Source organism: Malaclemys terrapin, chromosome 13 (assembly GCF_027887155.1).
Source record: "Malaclemys terrapin pileata isolate rMalTer1 chromosome 13, rMalTer1.hap1, whole genome shotgun sequence".
Taxonomy (NCBI): Eukaryota; Metazoa; Chordata; order Testudines; family Emydidae; genus Malaclemys; species Malaclemys terrapin.
This window is the reverse complement of record NC_071517.1, coordinates 6,844,528-6,866,056: the sequence shown is the minus strand read 5'-3', so window position 1 is coordinate 6,866,056 and position 21,529 is coordinate 6,844,528. Positions and strand designations below refer to the sequence as shown.

General features: G+C 37.4%; 1 protein-coding gene across 5 annotated transcripts in view; it reads left to right on the top strand.

The window, feature by feature from the left end:
* CEP112 (centrosomal protein 112) overlaps positions 1-21,529 on the top strand; it is a 291,150-nt gene that overhangs the window by 234,400 nt on the left and 35,221 nt on the right. For all 5 annotated transcript variants that reach the window (XM_054048114.1, XM_054048115.1, XM_054048117.1 and 2 more), the window contains 2 exons: positions 583-645; positions 5,695-5,844. In XM_054048114.1, the coding sequence (XP_053904089.1) occupies positions 583-645; positions 5,695-5,844 (213 nt within the window). The remainder of the gene's footprint in view (positions 1-582; positions 646-5,694; positions 5,845-21,529) is intronic.

Sequence of the window (21,529 nt, the reverse complement as noted above, 5' to 3'; positions counted from 1 at the left end):
AGATATAAAAGATATGCCAGGAGGCAGAAAGAGCTGTGTGTCAAAGAGGGCCCAAATGGTTCAGATGCATCTTGGGTTTGATTTTCAGTTTAATAGCAGCAGTCTTAAAAAAGAATGTAAGATTTGACAAAAGGAGCTTGCAGACATCAGCTGGCACATGAAAACATATAATACATGTCACACTGAACCCTCACAGCCTCCACTGGAACTTGTGGCTTTTTTCTTCCCTTTTTTCCTCTCACAGAGATGAAGTCATCCTGATAAACTTCTCTCGCTCGCTCTCTCTCCCTCCCCCTCCTTTTTTTTTTTATCCGTAGAGGCCTTTATGTTTTTCTAATAATTGGCAGCAGAGGTACAATTTTTTCTCTCTTTTAAGTGATGAATAGTTGGCCCTAGATCAAAGACAAGCCCTTGTGGTTTTCTGGCTGCCACAAAAGGGCGTTGGAATTGGCACAGATCCCAGCTGCTTAGTGATAGGCATGTAGATGAGGTGCCAAGCGTAGGGGTCAGTGGCAAAGTGTCTGTACACATTCTTCATCTGAGCTAATCTGGTTTCCTTTTGTGTGTGTGTGTCTATTTCAGGCCAACAGCAGGTTGAAGCAGATTGAAAAGGAATACAGTCAGAAGTTGGCCAAATCTTCACAGGTAGGCAACCTGAAAACAAAAACCTCAAATTAGTAAGCTTGATTTGGAAACTTGAAATGAAAAATGTATTTACCGTACTTCTATTCTGGAACTTTATTTTTCTTATGTCCAAAACTCCCTGCTACTCCCCCAAAATCAAATATCAATTGCCTTTCCCAAATGTTATTACAGTACTTTTTAAAAAAAAAAAAAACACAGAAAATTTAACTGACCAATTAAAGCCTTTTTTTTAAGCTTGCTGTTTCTTAGCTATTGGGAGTCAGATCCTGCCGGGAGCATGAGCACCATTGACAATGAGTCAATGAGAACAGTCAATGAGAACTGAGGCAAAATTGGCCCTGTATGTAGGCCTGCATAACCGTGTAAAGGTTGCTTGCATAACCATAAAGTGTATAGGCTATTACAAGGCAGTTCTTGGCCACATATCTGATGACAGGATTTGAGCCCAACGATGCAGTTTTGATATTTACCGTTTGTAGGGCTTTAACCAATCCAATAATTTTGCTGAATGCTGACATAGCTTTTTAACAGCCCAAAACATTTAAAAAGAATTCTAGATTACATCATGACATAAAAGATAACCTCTTTTTCTTAATTGAGGGAGTTTTTGTTCATTAATGTAAAATGGTTTTTTGATGACCCTTGACGTGGGAACTGAAAATGTATATTCAATTTACCCTTACAGTTAAAGTCAATCCAAAAAAATGGAGGTCGTAAGCGATTCTTCACAATTGCTTTTGAGTACTTTAAACCTTCATTTTAACTTGCACATGGTATTGAAACTTACGTTACATCTACATTGCAGACTTCTGCTGGACCAGCTGTGTTGATCGAGGAAGTGAAGAGGTGTGATCCATGACCGAGATAGCTAGTCCAGCAAAGCCCTCTAGTGTAGATGCAGTTACACTGTTAAAACTGCGCTTTTACGGGTATAGCTTCCTTCGCTTGGTGCAGGAGGAAGTAGTGGTAGAATAAACTTAGCACAGCTTTGTCTGTATAAGCTGAGCCAACACTAGGGGCACTTAGCCAGTGTAGTATATTGGTACAGCATACCAGTAACATGCTCCTAGTGCATGGTTTTAGACAATGGTAGAATATGTAGATGCAATTGAAGGTTAAAATTTTAATAGTGTAAAAACTGTCATGAGGATTTGCATGTAGCAATCATTCTTCTCTGAGAAGCAAGAGTCTCATAACCACAAATGTAGCCTTGAGTTTGGTTATAAAGGTTTATTCACAGCAAAAGTAATATTGGACAGATATTCCCTTAAGGCCAACAAACATAAGGAATGTTTCAAGCGCCCACATACTAGGCAGCAACATGGAAGTTACAAATCATCTCTTTTACTGTTAAGCCAGAAACACTTTGCAATTTATTAATAATAATGAATCTTAATTTCTACCTTCAAAAGTCTTTCATTTCAAAGGAACATCACCACAACTGTGGACATAAATACTGTGGCGGGATATCATAGGACTCTCAAGTCTGCTGCACTAAAAACTTAGGGCACTATACATTTATCAGAAAACTTTGTAAATATGTTATATATAGTTATTATGTCTAGGTAAATAATATGCATTTCTAAAATAATCTAAATGCATATTTTCTGTGCATGCGTTTACATGAACGTGGGATGACTGACTAGAATGCCAACTTTAAAAACTTCTTTGAGAAACTTTTTATAAAATCCTCTTGCATTTGTTATGTCACCCTGAAGAGAAATAAAAAGAAAACAAACCTCAAAAATAGAAAGTTTGACATCAATATAAAGAAATTCAGGCCTGAGGTTGAAGTTCCCTTAAGGCCTGGTCTACACTGGGGGGAGGGGGAAGATATCGATCGAAGATACGCAACTTCAGCTATGAGAATAGCATAGCTGAAGTTGACCTATCTTAGATCGACTTAGAATCACTTACTTCGTGTCCTCGCGGTGCGGGATCGACTGCCGCCGCTCCCGCGTCGACTCCGCTTCCACCTTTCGCTGTGGTGGAGTTCCGGAGTCGATGGCAGAGTGATCTTGGATCGATTTATTGCGTCTACGCTAGACATGATAAATCGATCCCCGATAGATCAATCAGTACCCGCCAATCCAGCAGATAGTGTAGACGTACCCTTAGCTACAAACTCTGTAATACCTTGCTATGTCTATGGCAGGTGGGGGATATCTAAACAGCTCTGAATATGTAAAAGGTATAAACATCAAGGAGGGAGAGAAATAGCTTAGGATGTTACAAAAAGACTATATGAGTAACAAGGAATAAAACTGTGAAACTAAGATAATGAAAATTTAAACTGAAGATCAGGACAAACTTCATAGTAATGAAATTTATTAGACTGTGGAATAGTCTCCCAAGAGAAGTGGTTTGAGACCCATTTAAGGAAACTGGACATTGCATTAACAAATATATTGTAAGGAATGTCCTTTATTACAGGGGGTTGGACTAGATGACCTAATCAATCTTTTACATTTCTACTTTTGGTGATTCTGTGACAACCATTGTAAGGGCTTTCTAAACAGTGGCTGGTTTTACAGACCATACATTGTATGCTACAGTTATTTGATACAATGGGTGAGGTTAAAGATGGGGTTTTATTCTGAATTTCTTTACTTTTGTGGGTTTGAATCAGACCCTTAATGTTGTTTGAATATATTTTTTGTAGCTTAACATTAATAAATGGTCATTTGTAACTTTCATTTGGTTATGTTGCTGACATCAGCCTAATCTTACTCTCTCTGGCCTCTTGGAATATTCACTTTTAACACCCACACAAAGAAGATATTCCCGGAAATTCTCTTTGAAGTTTACACAAAATAAACAATTAGATTTTTTTTCCTGAGAATTACTGCCGAAAGCAGTTCCTTGTCTGGCAACTTTTGTCAAGATTTTCTTAAAATATTTTTAAAATGTTTATGTATGTCCAGGTTCTTAACCCAGTAAACTTCTAATAGAGGAAGTCTGCCCAGTATGTCAGTGCTTTCCTCTCCTACTGCTGCATTTTAACCAACTTACTATTTTTTGTTACCCTAAATAAAATGGACAAAATTCAGCAGACATATAGTGATATAACTACGCATTGGTTGTAAATGGCAAAGTAATGTAATTTATACTTATTTTGTGTTTTCTGTCAAATGAGTGCAATTTACATTTGTTACCACCCTCTTCTACTTCCGTTTTAAATACCCAGTAAATGCCAGATTGGTGCTAATTTCCTGACCCAGACTACCATTTATATTGCTGCTGAATTCAGACTACAGACTTTTACTGGAGTTGCATTTGCTCAAATTAGCTCTACATTTGTGCCCATTGATTTTACTCGTAGAAAACGGTATCTCAGTACTTAAATATAGAACTGAACATTTCTAAAGGACTGGATAGCAAGTTCTTATGTGGGTTCTTATATTGCTCCATACCATCTGGTCATTTACAATCTTTTTTACCTTTTCAAAGATAATTTTCTTGTTACTGCAGATGCCTAATTATACCCAAATAATGTAAAACTTAATTTTCCACACAAAGGGGAACATTTTTGCTCATTTATCATTCTTGATATTGCCTTTCTCTTAATTTACATTTGTATTTTACAGACGTTACTAATATTAATACCAAATAATGTTCCCTGCTCATGTAGACGCAGGAATTAGAGATTCTCCAATATCCATGCCCTTTCGTTTTTATGGACAATTAGTTTGCCCCTTAAAAATTATGAAAGCATTAAGTCTAACCAGTTGTCAGTTAAATAAGAGTTCAAAGGGATACTGTTCATATGAAACTGGATACTGATAAAAGTTTAGATTATTAACAAGATAAGAAGTGTTAATTTTGCAATTTATGTCATTTGTATATTTTGGCAGTTTTGTCCACTGTGACTGAAACTGGCAGGATCAGTTTCACTTTTTATTTACAGTCTATCTCACTTTCTGGTTTTCATCCATTAGCAAACTGTAGGGAAATAAATTCACAATACATTTGTTAAAAAAAATTACTTCCCTTCTCCTCTTCCCAGGATTCCAATATTTTTATTTAAAAATATTTTATAACATTATTTATAATCATATCAGATATCATCTGAAACCTCCCATTTTCCCCCTAAATAAATTAAATAGTGTGGCCTTAAAATAGTTATGTCTCTTTGCAGTCTAGGGGCCCAGTCCTGCAATCATTGAAGCATGTGTGAGTAGTACAATTGTTATCATTGGACTATTCGTATGTTTTCAGAATTGGATTCTATGGCCCTAGTAGAGCAACATAGCTTTAATCACATCAGTAGTTGCATTGATGTCAGTGAGTCTGCTCTCATGCTTAAAGTTAAGCATGTGCTTAAGTGCTTTGCTGGATCAGGACACTTGGGTCTAAGCGTAGCATTCTATAATATATGCCCCTGAAGTGTGGCTTAATATGGCTTTCTACAGTGATAAAAAGGATAAAACAACTAGATTTCAGATAGTCAACAATCATGGGTGTTTCATGTAAAAAGTCCATGAGCGTTGAACCAGACCTCAAATTTATTGTTAAATAAAATACATTCCTCCCAACGACACAGGAATGCCCTGTCAAGTTTAATATTTCAGTTAAGTATGTAAAGTACAACTTTTTCTTATCTACAGTATCAAACTATCATGTATCTTTCAAACAGACAAAGAGCTATTAGCATGTTTATTTCAGTGTTCTTTGATTGTTATAGTGCAGAAAATTCTGAAGCCTTGCTAAAAATCCCAAGAAGACATTTCAGTGAAGTGGAAAACTGGAAACATCTTATATGTTTGAGATCACAGATGTGCTTTGTTCTGATGAGTAAATATTATGGAATGTTATAGTGGAAAACTCTTCCAAATATTTTGTGTTCAGCAGTTTTATGCCATTCACAGTTTTATTATATTCCTTTTCTCTGTGTGGAATTTCATGCTTGCCAGTGTGTAATATGTTAATTTAAAATATTTAGTTTGCACAGTGGAGTTTGCCAACTCCATTCTTGTGTCAAGTATAAATACATGCAAAGTACATACCGCTCACTAAACAAGGAGTTTTAGCATGCTGTTTTCTTTTTAGATCGTAGCTGAACTTAAGACAACCATTTCCTCTCTGACAGAGGAAAGCAGCCGGCAGCAGTTTGCTGCAGAAAGGCGGTTCCAGGATGTTGTACAAAAGTTTGAAGATGAGAAGCAGCAGATGATTAGAGATAATGACAGAGCAATCAAGGTAATCTGCGGAGTTCAGTCACTGATGCTACTAGCTGTTTTTGTGTAATTAAAATTTGAAATCATGGCAGTAGGCAAATGAATGTAGGTATCATTCTTGTTCATACAGCATTCAGTAATTGTATTCACTGGACTTTGACTTTGATGTATCCAGTGACTCAGTCTAACTTTCCTCTAGTAGATCATATGCCTGCATAAAAAGTAACTTTTTGGCAAGTCCAATCCATTTACATGAAGCAAATGTTTTAAACTACCCTGTTCTTTTTCTTGGAGGCCTAGTTTAAGATATTCTCATATAAACTCATTCATATAGTTACGCATGTTTTCAGCATGATTCTGTATGCATTTCTAAATATTGGCCCAGATCCACAGCTGCCGTAAATCAGCACTGCACCAGGGACTTCAGGAGAGCTACACTAGTTTCCACCAGCTCAGAATCTGTCCCACACACTCACCTTCTGAATTAAGGCCTTGATTCAGCAAAATATCCATTGCCAAATTCAGCACATGCTTAAGTGGTTTGTTGAATAGAAATGGAATTAATCACATCTTTAAATATATATTCTTTTGTACCAAATTCTTTCATTATATTTCTGCATAATATAAAAATAATAGTTAAATTCTCCCGTCTCTTTTTTCTTTTCTTTTTTAAGCTTTGCAAACCTGCCGTTTTTTATATTTTCTGACACAATAAGCAATGTTATCTCTGGTCATCTTGAGACATAGCCTGATTCCCAGTGACTTCAGAAATGATGCTTACATAAGCAGCAGTGCATTTTTCCTGGTTTTTGATGCTCAGATGGTGGGAAGTTTCTTGTTAAAACATTCCCCCCCTTAGAACAGAGTAGAGCTGATGAGTTTCTGAACCAAGCAACATTTAATCTGTGAGGGTCTGCACCTAAAATTCATAAATAAACATAGTTTAAAAGGAGAAACCTCTTCTTCCTGTGTTTGTAAGAAAAGCTTTTGTTTGTATTAAACAAAAAAGCTGTTTTGCTAGGGGAAGGGGCTTGGGCTATATGAGATAGGTAAACTTCTGTAGTGCTATCAGAACCAGGCTACAGCTGATCTTGTACTCCATAAATTAATTAATTTACATAATGAAATTCACATTTACATTACTATCTTATCTGCACAATGTTCCCTTTCACTTTGTTTTCATAAATTGTTTAATGACATTTTTCCTGTATATGTGTGTAAAGGGATGAAAGCTTTCTTTGCTATCATTCCCTAGTCTCTTCTGTATATAGACAATGATTGTAATCTCTTATGTAAGTCTGATTATTACAAGTAGCTCTTATTAGCTCAGTGACCCCAAAACTGAGCACAGTTAAGGCACGTGTTACAATTTTTTGGAACATAATTTAAAAATAAATTAAGAAAACTATGTATTAGTAGTAGTCTAGTCAAGAACCTCTCACCTTAAAAGTGACTTTTTGGATGTACAAGAAACCCCATGACTTCAAAAGGTGCTCTAAATCATCAGAAATGTGCATATATTAAACAGTTCTCATGTATTATGTACCCTAGAATGGCGCATGTTGAAAAAAAGTCTTCCAAAATGCTTTTCAGTTTTCTTCTGAGGCTCTGATACTTGTCAGCAAATTACACTGTTAAACTTATGGCAAGATCAAGTAATTTATTTCACCAATCTAGTAAAAATGGAAGGATGGGAAATAATTGAGTGGCTACTAAATACCAAACATTAATAATTAAATAATTGTATGACATCCTTCTTAATGTAAATCCTTTACTGTGTGTGCATTTATCATATATTTCATCTTTAATCCTCATGAGCAAGAAATATAAAATGAAAACAGTATGGATAACGTAACCAAAGGGGAGTCTGAAGTGAAATTGATACAGTGAAAGAGAAAACATTTCTCTTTATTAAAAGTAAAGTGTTATATGTACCTTCCCCACAGTCTAAAAAACAAAAGGGTTTTATGCAGTGATTCTGCATTTCTCCCTAAATTCTAGATTGTCTACTATCCTACCAAGTTTCTACCAAAATATCCTTATTTTATAAATATATCCATCTAATCAGTCTTGTTTTCCTTATACCATCGACTTAGTAGTGCAATTCACCTTTAGGTATGTCACAGGGTGCCACTGGCCCTTTAAGAGGGAGCAGGACCAGTGCACTCTGTGTCTGGTCTGCTGACCCCAGTTAGGGTTAAAAGAGGGCACTTGGGCCTAGAGGGGAGGAGAGACCTCATCAGAGCCTGGGAGCTGCAAGAACTGGGAGCAGTGAGAAGAGGCAAAAGAGGGGAGGACGACCCTGGGAGCTGTAACCCAGAGTGGACTGAAGAACTGTTTTTTGTTTGTTTTGCCTATACTGGGAAATCAACTGCCAGAAAAGAGATTCTGGGTGTGGCAGAGAGTCCTTTGGGAGCTGAGGAGATGGCCAGCTTGTTACAAGGTCATGTTCACATCCTGTGATTTGTGGGTAATCAAGTTCATTAAGCTAACATTTTCAGAATTCAGTGTCTAATATTAAGCACCTAAATAAAAATAGCCTGATAAAATATTGAATATCTGAGAAATGGGGGCTATGTATTTAGGTGACTAATTATTGATATATGGTGCCTAATTTTGGCCTAAACTTTGACATAAATAGCTTCATCAAACATTTATTGATGCTTTATTGTGCAAAGAACTTAAATTCCGTCTGCACATAAAACATTTTCTGTCTTTCATTATTTGTGTTTTGTTGTTGTGTTTTTATCTCCTCAACAATAACTTTGTGTATGTATCTTTACATGTATAAGGGAGGTATATACATTTTATATAGGTTTATGCGCCTCGTATTTTTTCCCCTTAAGCCCTTTTGAGGATCCCAGCCTGTGTGGATGTGTGTTGTGTATATAGTATGAGGTATAAAAGGCTTCCATCCTACTAATTCTAGGTACTATATAAAAATAATATAAAAACAGACAAAATGGGAAAATCACCCAGTATATCAAACTTGCTTCTTGAATCATATGTTAATACCAATCCAAAAAATGGATTGCCATTAATGAAACACAGATATTCTCATAGGACCACTCTTATTCCTAACCCACCCCTTGCTAAATCTCAAAAAAACGAAAAACCTAAGCATTATGCCCTTAAAGTCAGTTAGTTTGGGCTCTGGCAGATTAAGGAAGAAATTGAATTCTAGAGTTACAAACACCTATAGAGAAAACCTTGCAACCAGATCTATGTAAATACCTGTTTGATTCATTGGCCATTACAAAAAATGGGGTGGGGAGGGAATTGTGTTGGGTCGACCCAAAATGAAATTTTTTCAAAAATTTTGGCAGACCTAAAAGTTGAAAAATTTCATACAGGGTTGAACAAAACATTTTGTTGAACTCAAAACAAAACATTTGGATTTGGTTTTGAGCTGTTTTAATGTTTTAATTTTTCTAAAATAATACATTTCAAAGCAAAATGTCATTTTGAATCAGAAAATTGAATAATTTTGTTTTGGAAATGTTTAAATGAAACTTTTTTGATTTTTTTCTCAGAATTTTTCTTTTACTTTTTGTTGTGGTTGAAACAATTAGGTGAATTCAACACACATTTGCAAAATATTTTATTCGACTCGAAACAGCATTTTTCAGGAAAAAAAGAATTTTGGCAGAAAAATTTTGCTCAGCTTTACTTGCAACCAGGCCTCACCTTTTCAAACCAAGGAGGTTAGCTTAATTGCCTCCACTGATCAAAACTGCACCAGTGTCTCATGGGCAGAGAGGCACTCCCTCAAGTAACCAAGACCCAAACTGGTTCAGGTTTTGGAAGTCAGGACCAAAACTTTGAACTTAACCCACAACTTAATCACTGGCCAGTACAGACTACAGAGTTACTGACCAAATGTGCTTATTATATAAAACATTGCCTAATAAGTAGGCAGCATTATTCTGCACTTTTGATTGATCCGACAGCTCTGTGTACAGCACACTCAATTAGTCTAAGCTGAAGGTGAGAAAGGCCTGGACTGTTCTGGAGCTCTCTACGTGAAAGAAATGATTGTACCATTCTTCCATAGCACATATGAAGCACAGTATTCTTGGTCACAGCTTCTAAATGAGCATCCTGCACCGATCATACTAGAAAAAAAAATTCTTAAAAAATCATTTTCAAGTGTTTAGACAATAGGATTCAAGTATTGGGGGCCAGCTGTGTTAGTCTGTATCCACAAAAACAAGAAGGCTGGGATTTCAGAATGTGCCCAAGGGAGTGAAGCACCTAACTCCTACTGAATTTCAGTGGGATTTGGGCACCTAATTTTCTTAGGCTACTTCTGAAATTCCCCAGCCTTAATTCCTTAATTTTGTGAAATGCTCTGGGGTCCTTTTATGGAAAGTGCTTTAGAGCTGCAAAATTGTTTTTCAAGGATTTTAGGGCGGCAATTAATGATTAGGTGGAGTCTCCACATCACAAAATGGGCTCTAAACGTACGTTAACATTGGAGAGCACAAAGTGGGAAAAGTAGAATTGAATATTTTCTGTTTTCCTTATAAGGAGGAACTCCTATTTTATGTAGGTTTTTGTCACTGACTCAAGGTTTCTGTTGAGAACGCTATCCACCTGAATTAATATTCATAAGGTTGGGCAAAATCTCATTAGCATGTTGTGGTCTGGTGGCAAAATATTTCAGGGCAACACTCAATTTGTATTTCACCCCATTTAACACCAAATTGCTGTCAGTTAATAAATGGGACTCCAGAGTTTTCTAAGAAATAATGTCTTATGGCGTTACCTTTTAGTTTAAATAATTATAAAAGACCATTTTCCTTCAGTGTCCCTTAACTACTTTAAGAAAAAATGCAGAAGCATATTTTAGTTATAAATATAGAGCCAAAACAGAAAGGGTTGTACTTAGAACACAGTAGCTTTTTAAAAAATAGTCTGTACCTCTGTGCACATTATATATTGTTTGCATCACCACCATTTATTTCCTGGGTGTTGTCACATCTGGGGACAGGAAAAGAGTTGTCTCTGATGCCTATGTTAGTCTGAGGGCATGTCTATACAGGAAAATTTCCAGGCATACCACAATAATTACTTTGCTATGGTTATACTGATATAGGTCCCTGAGCGGACACTATTCACTTTCATTTGAGGTATTTATATTGGTAAAATTATAGTGGAATAATTATTCCAATATAGCTATGCTGGAAGATTTCCCCATGTAGACAAGCCCTGAGTCCGTGGGCTTAGCACTTGGATTCCCAGTCTGCGTTGTAGCCCAAGACTCCTGCACATCTTGTAACATTCTGCAACAGGGCTGCATGGCTGGCTGTATGCCCTTCTTTTTTTATTTGGATAATCCTCCCCCTCCTTTGCCCTTTCATGTTTGGTTCCTTCTTAAAATAAAACAAATTATTTTAAGCCTTAGGGTATTTAAAGCATTCAGAATATTTCTGTTAGGGCGCCTGACACCTTATTTCCAGAACATAGTTGGCAAAAATGTACCTGTAGTATTTACAAACCTGTCACAAATGCTGAACGTTGGAACAGCCATGCTTTCTAAAACCTCATGAATATGCTAATTTTGCCTGTAGTTCTGTTTTCTTATCAGCCATGCTATGTTTATTAGCACATAGCACTTGTAATTGTAAATAATGTTTCACGTTTTTATAAGAAACATGTCTAAGCTCAATGCGCTATGGAAAACATTGACTCAGGCTGGGTCTACACTACCCGCCTGAATCGGCGGGTAGAAATCGACCTCTCGGGGATCGATTTATCGCGTCCTGTTGGGACGTGACAATCGATCCCCGAATCGACGCTCTTACTCCACCAGCGGAGGTGGGAGTAAGCGCCGTCGACGGGAAGCCGCAGAGGTCGATTTTGCCGCCGTCCTCACAGCGGGGTAAGTCGGCTGCGATACGTCGAATTCAGCTACGCTATTCACGTAGCTGAATTTGCGTATCTTAAATCGACCCCCCCCTGTAGTGTAGATGTAGCCTTAGTCATTGGAGGTCTTCTAAACCATTCTGTCCATTTGTCCTCAGCGTACATCTTAGAATGTCACTGTAGCACACTGTAATGTCAGAGGTTCAGGGCAAGCCAGTGTGTCTTTATATTCCAGGTAGTGTCTAAAGGTTGAAACCAAAACTGGCATCCCATTGTGCTAGGCGCTGCACGAACACAGAGAGACGTTTTTTGCCCCAAAGAGCTTGCAAGATAAAGGGTGGGAGAAAGAAAGTGTTAATGACCTTACTTTACAGCTGGGGAACTGGTACAGTGAAATTTAGTGATTTGCCCAAAGATACACAGTGAGTTTGTGGCACTGTTGGGGATGAACCCAGATCTCTTGAGTTCCAGTTCAGGGCCTTAACCCCAAGAGCATTCTTCGCCTCTCCGAGGCAAGTCTCAGGAATCAAGCAACACTAAATCTACATGTAGTGTCCTATCGTTGGAATGAGTTTGGAAACAGTCATGAACCTTTTAACAGAAAAAATATGTAAAATCAACAACATATACACATTCCAAAATTCTAGTCGATCTAGTCAAACTTAATGGAGAATTGTGAAAACTTCAGTGGTTTGATAATGAAAAATATTCAAGGTCATTTACTACACAATTAATCTGTCTCAGAAATGATTCTGCTAGGTTGCATTGTGGTTTATGTTTTGAGAGGGGTACTTTGGAAGCCATGGCTATTTCTGCTATCATATAATCTGCAAAGTGTTTGAGCAAGTATTGATCCATTAGCTAGCCACATTTGTCACCTGTAGTGCTGAGTATTATCTACTATTGGAAGTTTTCCCTGAAAATGAGATGTTGGAAGCACAATTAAGAAACAAGACATTTTCAAAGTATTTTGTTTAATTTTGTAAGAAAGCCCATGGAGGCGAATGGGGTGTCTGAATAATGAGCTCCTGCTGTTACATAAATGCTGGGGTGAAACAGAGGGATTCATCAAAAGAAAACATTGAGGCAGGGCAGAGCTGGTTTTTGATTTAAGACTGAAAGACATTTATCCTCTGGCTTCGTTCTGTTTCAGTGATTCTATTTCCAGGATACCAAATGATCAATAAGGAAGAGGACAAATACATCAAGTTTTGGGGGGATATTAGTACAGTAGATTTACACTTGTGCAATGTGCCACTTTTGAGAGACTTATTTTGTAGGATCCTTTCCTTGCTTCATACTCAAATTACTCCTTTCACAAAAATGACTATTTTTGTTTTTAAAAGTTGGCTGATTGTCTGAAAGTTTTATTTTTAAAAGAACACTTTTATCGGAACTGCAGTAAGTTATCCACCATTTTTTCTGCCAAGGGACTGTAGGTAGCCATGAAAGGTACTCATTTAATAGCCCAGGAAACAGATAAAGCACAGTTACTGACAATTAGAGAGACAAGGGGGATGAAGTAATATCTTTTATTGCACCAGCTTCTGTTGGTGAGAGAGAGAAGCTTTCAGGATTCACAGAGCCCTTCTTCAGGTTAATGTCAGAGATGTATGAGGAAACTTGCAATGTGATTCAAATCTATTTTGGTGAGTCTACCATCGGCAGTGAGAAGATAGTTGAATCTTATCCAGTTCAGTTCTTTGCCCTTTTGTTAAGTATGCCAACAAGTTTGCCAACTGTGTCAAAAAAGAAATGTAGTTGGGAACACTGGAACATTTTACATGTTCACCATTCTCTTTGATGCTCTCTGTGTCTTTGGAGATGAGAATGTAATGGTCATTGGTTCAGAATGCTGTGACGATGTTGTAACTGGCAAGCTATGGAAGAATTACTGAATGCAAGCAATGGTTAGTGCAAAAATGAAAACATGGATCACAGCTTTTTGTACCCTATGACTTTACTTCTTTTATGTCAAATGAGTATTGAGTTGCCTTTTTATCAGATGTGCGTTGATGCAGTAAGATTGTAACGTTGTTGAGTATCTGTGTTTTGACTGTCCTACATAACATACCTGTTCTGTTCTTCATCCAGTGAGAAACCACTTTATTCATAATTGTTTTTGTGTGTAAAGTTTACTGTGATTTTTGTAAGTTAGCTAATGTTGTTTCTGTTGTCTGTACCCATAAGAAAAGATCAACAATTCATCTGCTGCAGTCGACACGGATTTCCTTTCTGTAAGCCATCTGGTTAGAACATGTTTTATTGTTTTTAGTGGTTCTACATCCACAAACATGCCAAATTCTGTCAATCATTAGAGGTCTCTTTCTGAGATGAATATGCAATAAGATTCTCTAGAGCAATCTCAAGTCCTTTTAAATTACTTTTGTAGCTAAACATTGCCCTAATGAGCAATTTGACATAGAGACCCATATAGTTGCATAGGATATTTATTAGTCATAACACATCATTTTCTCGATCTGTATTTCTTAATTTGTAACTTCAATCTTTTAATAATAATACCATTGCAATGGTTTAACTAGGAATATAGTATTTGAATAGACTGCAAGCCCAAAAAAATCAAATCTTGAACCTCAGCCTTATAAAATGGTCATGAAAATTTACCAGCACAGTCACATTATCTGCTGCCCACTCTTCATTACCATCCTTCAAAACATCATGAGAAAAAGACCCAGTGATATTTGCCTAGCAAAGAAAGTTATTCATCCAAGGGAGTGGGTAAGTAAAATTTACAAGATTTTTATGGTATATCCCAAGGATTTTCTGTATTCCCCATTATAATGGGCCACATTTTGAAGTCTTTACTCAGTCAATATTTTCATTTACATAAGTAAAAGTTTTGCCTGAGTGGAAATGGTGTGTGGACTTCAGGATTTGGCCCAAGCTTATTGATTTCAGGAGAAAGAACTATGTTTCAGCTATGCTGCTGCCTTGATTCTATTGTCTTGGGTGTCTTAAAAGTCTATCTCGGCACATAAAAGGTTGTTACAAATAGGAAGGAGAAAAATTGTTCTCTTTAACCTCTGAGGATAGGACAAGAAGCAATGAGCTTAAAATTGCAGCAAGGACAGTTTAGGTTGAACATTAGGAAAAACTTCCTAACTGAGAGTGGTTAAGCACTGGAATAAATTATCTGGGGAGATTGGTGGAATCTCCATCACTGGAGGTTTTTAAGAGAGATTAAACAAACACTTGTCAGGGATGGTCTAGATAATACTTAGTCCTGCCTTGAGTGCAGGGGATTGGACTAGAAGACTTCTCGAGGTCCCTTCCAGTCCTACAGTTCTATGATTCTGTACAGTAATTCTGATTCTATGAATTGTGTCAAACAGAGTGAAAACAGAGGTTCTTTCAGGTTGACATAAAAGTTCACTTTAAAGCACAATTATCTAATTTAAATGAAATTTTAATTTTAAAAAATTCCCTGTTCCCTTTCACAGTAATACACATTCCAGTTACAGAAAATGTTCCATTGCATGCAGCACAGTATCTTCTCTTCAGAATTACGTGGTTTCAAATGTACAGCCAATCAGGCAATCTGAATTGCTGAGCATCTGTAAGCACTTTATAATGTCTTTAACATGCTTTGTGAGACAAAGAACTGAGTCATCTTTTTTTCCTGCAGTTAGCTTTGCGCTCTGGCATTTCTCTTGACTTTTCATGTCTCAACACGTTGAAGAACTTATCATGGACAACAGCGAAATCATACTTACAAGTTTTACCAAAGGCTAGAACTGGTACTTGCCTACTATCTGAACTGCACTCCACTATTCTCCAGTATCTCTTGAAGTTGTATTTTCACTTTCTCTTGTATTATTGTTGTCTTCAATGTTTTGCTTTTCCTAATGCATGACATTAAGTTCTCTTCATTCATTGCCAGTTCTGGGAGTGAAGGACCCAAAATTCTATCTACCAGTGCAAAGATTATGAAAGATAAGAAAAAGATCTATAAATACATAATTCTGCCTAGCTAGTGTTGCAGCGTTAGGTAATGTTTAGTATACACTAATTGCACAATGGAAGAATGGGAAAAGAAAGGTAAAAGAACCCAGAAGGTCAGTGCTTTTAGTAGCTAAAACCATAAAATTTAAATATTGTGGGCCAAACTCATCTTTAGTGTAACCATTGGAGTGCCTTTGGCCCTAAGCTATTAGCAGTGTGTGAATAAAAAGTCATAGTATGGCTACTAACTAAAACAATATGCTTGAGATACATGTATACACTTTAGCCAATGAACCAGTAAAGAAGGGTAGAAACAAAGTGTTTTAAAAATTGTGATATAAGGAAATAAGTTTCTTAAAAGCTGCCACTCGGGAAAATAATAGAATAGACCACTGTCTGTTCTCTGAAATGCAGGGAAGATCTGCTCTCCCACAGAGCATTGGGGGGGCACATGGTGAAGAGAATGCTAGGTTTGGAAAGAAAGAATTGGGGGGAAACCCAGAAACCATGTTTCAGGCAGCCTTTGTGTCAGGGATAGGTACTGAGAGGAAGAACTCTTGCTCAAAAGTCTGTGACTTTGCTTAAAAAAAAAAAAAAGATAAAGTATCTAATGTTCTCAAAACACAAGGTACCTGTAAAACAGTCTGTGCATAGCACTCTGTTGACTTTCCAAGGGTTGTTCTTTATTCCATTTCCAATGACTTTCTGGAATCCTGCCTTCTTCCTTCTCTCTTCTGGAACTGCCTCGACTTGGAGGCTCTTCCAGCAGTGTAGGTGGAAACACAATATGCATGAACTATATTCTCACCACCAAAAGGTCGCTGAAGCAAATAAACATCTTCAAAGCAAGCTTTCCATAAGGTCACAAACATTTATTACTCCATAGGTACATTTGAAAGCTTGGCACAATAACATAGGTTACAGTTTTTGGCAAATTAACATAGGGGCCAGGTTTAGTTATCAACATATATTTCAATACTTTTTTTTTATACAAACTGTCCCCGCCTAAGGGTGAGATAAACTAATACCATATTACACTGGAGTATTCCAAAAGAGAAACAGACATGCAACACATATGCACAATTTACAGTTTTATTTTGTGTAACAAATTATTTGCAAGGTTTTTCATAGTAATATAGGCTGTGATTCTTTGTTGACTAATCATGAAGGTATCTGATGAATGGATATCAGCAGGGGAGGGTCACCTAGGACTTCAACTTCATATGTGAAAAATGTCTTGCTAAAGCTTTTATTGACTTTAGGAATATTCAGATTCCGTTTTAGCATTTTCTGCTGGCATGATAGTTCTGCTTATGATTCTGAACCTCAAATAGATCTAGTATGAAGGGGCAGGAAACAACAAAGCTAGTATTACAGCAGGCTTTTCTGTGCATGCAAAGTTCTTGTGAATTTAGTCACAACTTACTAAAAAACAAAAGCATGACAAAAGCGAACAAACCATTCTTCTTGAAATGATAAATACATAGGAGAATAGAATAATCCTTATTAACATGAATATTTATTGTTTATTATGCTAATTTCCTTTTTTTTTTTTTTTTACGTATAGGTAGGGGAACTGTTGTATTTCTGATACTGTTGACCAATGGTAAATTTTTAATAGTGACCATTGTACTTTAAGACATAAGATTAACATCAGCAGTGAGTGGCCGCTATCACTGTCTTGTCATTCCTGGAAGGCACTGCCTTTATGTTTATAAATATAGCTCTGTTTTCCATACAAAATGGAAATACATACAGTTCCCTGAGCATTAAAGATTAGTTACAAGGAAATACTAAAAGAGAGCAGCCTTCGCTGCCATATATCTGCCACTTTCTTACGTGAGTGGAGTTTAGAATAAAGGCACTTTCCAAATTATAGTAAAATACTTGCAAGGAAAAAAGTACGCAAGGACTTTTATCTTTGTATCCAGTAGATCAGATGGTAAACTCCCCCAGACAGACTAGCAGGGGACCCAACTTCTGCTTTTCTTAGTAAGACTTGAGTGGCATGAAGCAGCAGCTAAGTCAGACATCAAAAGATACAAATGTATGGAGTCGAAAGGTTTGATTTTACAAACATCTTTCTAATTAGCACCACTTTAAAAAATTGCAAGATCTGGCATTGATTTTCTCATGGTTTCATGCTCAGTAAAAGTGGCATTTTCATCTTGCAAATATGTATAAAGCAGAAACTTACAAATACTATCCCCCGCAGCTGACATTTCCTATCAGTGTTATAAATGCACTCTATTTTCCTCTATCAGCAAGCATTCTACGGTTCCATAATCAGCTAGGAACTGTTTTACTTAGCCAAACTTCTCCTGGAAGAATCGGCTCATTTTAGGTGAACATTATTATTAGCCCCACAGATAATTTATATCTAAACCAATTACTGTGGTTTGAGAATGAAACTGAATGAAGCGGTTCAGCTGCCTAGAAAATGTCCAGGGACTAAGATAATAAGATTGCATTATCAGTCAATCCCAATCTGCCTTCATCATCAAGGGAAGAAGTTTGATTTGTCCCTTAGTGGATATTTTATTCTACATAAATTAGCCAAAATATCACTAGAAGCCAAAACAGAAGTAGACCTCTATGAGATACTTTAAATAATATAGATATTTTGACAAGAAAAAGGGGCATTTTATTTAAGTCTGGTACCCCTGGTTCCCTTTTGATGCCCAGGAGATGATCTGTAATGTGTTCATACAGTACTGGTATAAACCATATGCGAAATAATAAAGGTAATAGTTAATTTATAATATAATTTAATAAATAATATCGTTTGGGCCCTGTCCTGTGCAGTGCTGAGCCATCAGTAACTTCCACTGCATTTGGAATGGGGACCTCAGTGGCCTGTCAGAGGCCAAGTTCATCCTTTCCTGTGGAAACACCCACTGAAAGAGATCTACGAGGAGAACTTAGCATGGAAACCTACCTGGAGTTTGTCACAAATTATTCCATGGAAATGGTGATGGAGAAACAGAGGATTTTCCCTCCTACCAAATGGCCAGTCGTTCTGCCCCAGGACCCAGCAGGTCTCCTGAGCTCTGCTGTCAGGGTCTCTCCTGGCCACAGCTGTCGCTGGGAGCCTCCATTAAAGGGGGTGTGGGTTGAGGTTCAGCTGTGTGGATTGGGGCCGTGGGAGAAGTATTACAGTCTGGAGCTCTATTATTTTGTCAACATATTTGCCAACAAGCCCACTCCACTTCCAGCCCCAGCCTCACCCTGTCTCCACCCCCTCTCCACATGCAGTTTTCATCCCTGCAGAGTCCCATGAAGGGATGTGTCCCTACTGAGAGGAGGATACCCCAGAATTGATGCCCCCATCGGTTCTGTGCCAAGAGACACCAGGCACTATCTGGCCTAGTGTTTAAGTCCAAGATAATATGTTGAAGAGCAGATAGAAATACGAATGAGAGAAAATTAAATATGAAAAGTAAGTTCATTGGAGGTTTCTTAACAGGTAAGGGAGAAGCTGAATGAAATTGTAAAGTAAAAATTCAGATCACCAAATGTTAGACACCTATTGGAACCTTTGCACACTATGGAACAGTCCAACCTTTATGAGATAGTTTGCAGCAGAAGCTGGGAAATGTAATGGTTTCCTTTAGCCTTTTAAAAAAAAAAAAAGACAGTTTGTCCTTATAGGGCTATATTTAGTTTCCTTATATTTTTGTTTCTAAAGTTAATATAATTCATATCCTTTACAGTTTAGCACTTGCAATTCACCAGAGTAAAAGCAGCAATTACGAGAGGCTATGTAATAATCTGAATCATATCAGCGGGTTCTAATTGTCTGCATACCTGGTAACACCCTTGACCACTACTATTTGCCAAGCAGCCATAATCAGCGCACCCTTGATATTATGTGTTTCCTCAGCTCTACCAGAATACCCATATAGCCTTTACCCACAGTAGTGTAATGCTTGCAAACCAGAAAAAGACACCGGAAAAACAGAAGGAGATGGATGCGCAGAGATTATAGTGCGGTCTGAGTTGTCAGTCTTAATGTTCTTCACTTTAAGTGTTTTCTTCCATTTATTTTATATACTGTTTTTCCATTCCTGTTGCCCTCTACCCAAACCACCTCTCCTTCCTGGATGCTATAAAATTCACATTTGCAAGTGGAGTTTGGCCCTGTTGTGAGTTCAGCTTTGCCAGCACACGTCTCTAATGAGCTGAAACTTTATTGGCTTCTGTAGTTGCAGTTTTGCCTTCTGTTTCTTTAAAAGGTTGCCTATGAAATGTAACTGCACAAATGAAAAACTGGTAAGGCTTTAGCACTTGACCCGTTCTGTTGCTCTTAATGCTTCGCATTTAAAAAATGTCATCTATATCTCCAAGATATTTGGTACTATACATATATAAAAAGTAAGAGACAATTAAAAGGGCCTGTTTTGCTTAAGATATGCTAAGTAGGTTTGCCAGTAATTCACTTAGGATTGATCCAGCATTGTTCAAACATTCTAACCCTCTGTAACATTTCCTACCTGCCTGAAAACATTTCAGTCAAACATTTGTGCAGACATTGGCTTGGAAACTTTTTTTCTCATTTTCAGCATCTTAGATGGTAACTTGAGTGTGTTTCTTTTTTAGGAGGTAATCAACACATCAGAGGCTAAATATATTTAGAGGTCTGGGGTGCTTACATCAGATAAATTTCAAGGCCTTTATTAGCTCAGGATACAGTTTATTGTACCCAAATATGCTTTTCCTCTTCTCAATTATTTTTTTCATCTGAGCTGCTATAAATCCATCCTCTTTCATAGATTACTGTCCACAGGTCTCCTTCATCCCACAACAAACATATCTATCCTACTTTTAAGCACTTTTCCACCATATCTTAACTCTTGTTCCCAGTATCTATACTCTAATCTTCTTTGCCCTTTGATGAAGGTTGACACCTTCTCCATTCACTGCGCCCCCTATATATATATGTGTGTGTTAAAAGTAATTCCTTTAAAAATTAAACTGCATTTACTGTCTGTCATTAGATTATGTGACATGGGGGGATTCAGAAGATGAGGCAGATATATTTGTGATGGGCATATAGATAGGCTACCTACCCTCAGAATTCACTGCCATAGCAGATCAGTTTGTAGTAGCTGGAGTAGAATCTTTTCTAGGACCATTGTACAAATACTGATAAATTAATCTCTAATAGAAAAATAATGACATATTGGTCAGCAGTGCATATAAGTGGAAAAGATAATGGCAATAAAACCAGTTAAACTTCATCTCAGACACGTGGAAGAAGGTGCGTATCAGAAAGAAATGGTCACAATAGACACAAATTAAAAAGGTGGTTTTGGCCACCAGTTGGGGACACAGAAACAGGCGCAGACAGCAGATCTCTTGGACTAAAGGAGTCTGAATCACATCAATAATGTGAAAAGACCCCATTTCCACCATACCTTCAGAGTGCTCCCTTCATCCTGCCAGTATCCTTTCCATCTGCTCTAAACTGGCTGAACTGCCAGTCCTTATCTCAGCCGAGCACTGGCACAGCAAATAGACCACCCCACATCTTAGTTCAGTGATAAAGTAATCTGAGCCATGTCTCTGCATATAGATGACATTGCTGCCCGCGTCACCTCACCTTACATATATATTGAATGACACTTGAGTGAAAAGGTCCCTGCACAACCTCACATCAGAAAGCCTTTAGGCAATTGCTCAATTGCCTCATTGCCACCTTGTGGGAACTCTTTAAAAGGAAACAACAAATCACTGAAGAGATGTCCTGTCGATTCCAGTCAAGGTCTACACGGAAGTCAGCAAAGCTGCGTGGTCAATGGTATCAGAAGCTGCTGACGGATCTAAACAAATAAGCGAAGACAGAGAGTTTTGTCCATCAGTAGGAGAAGATCAAC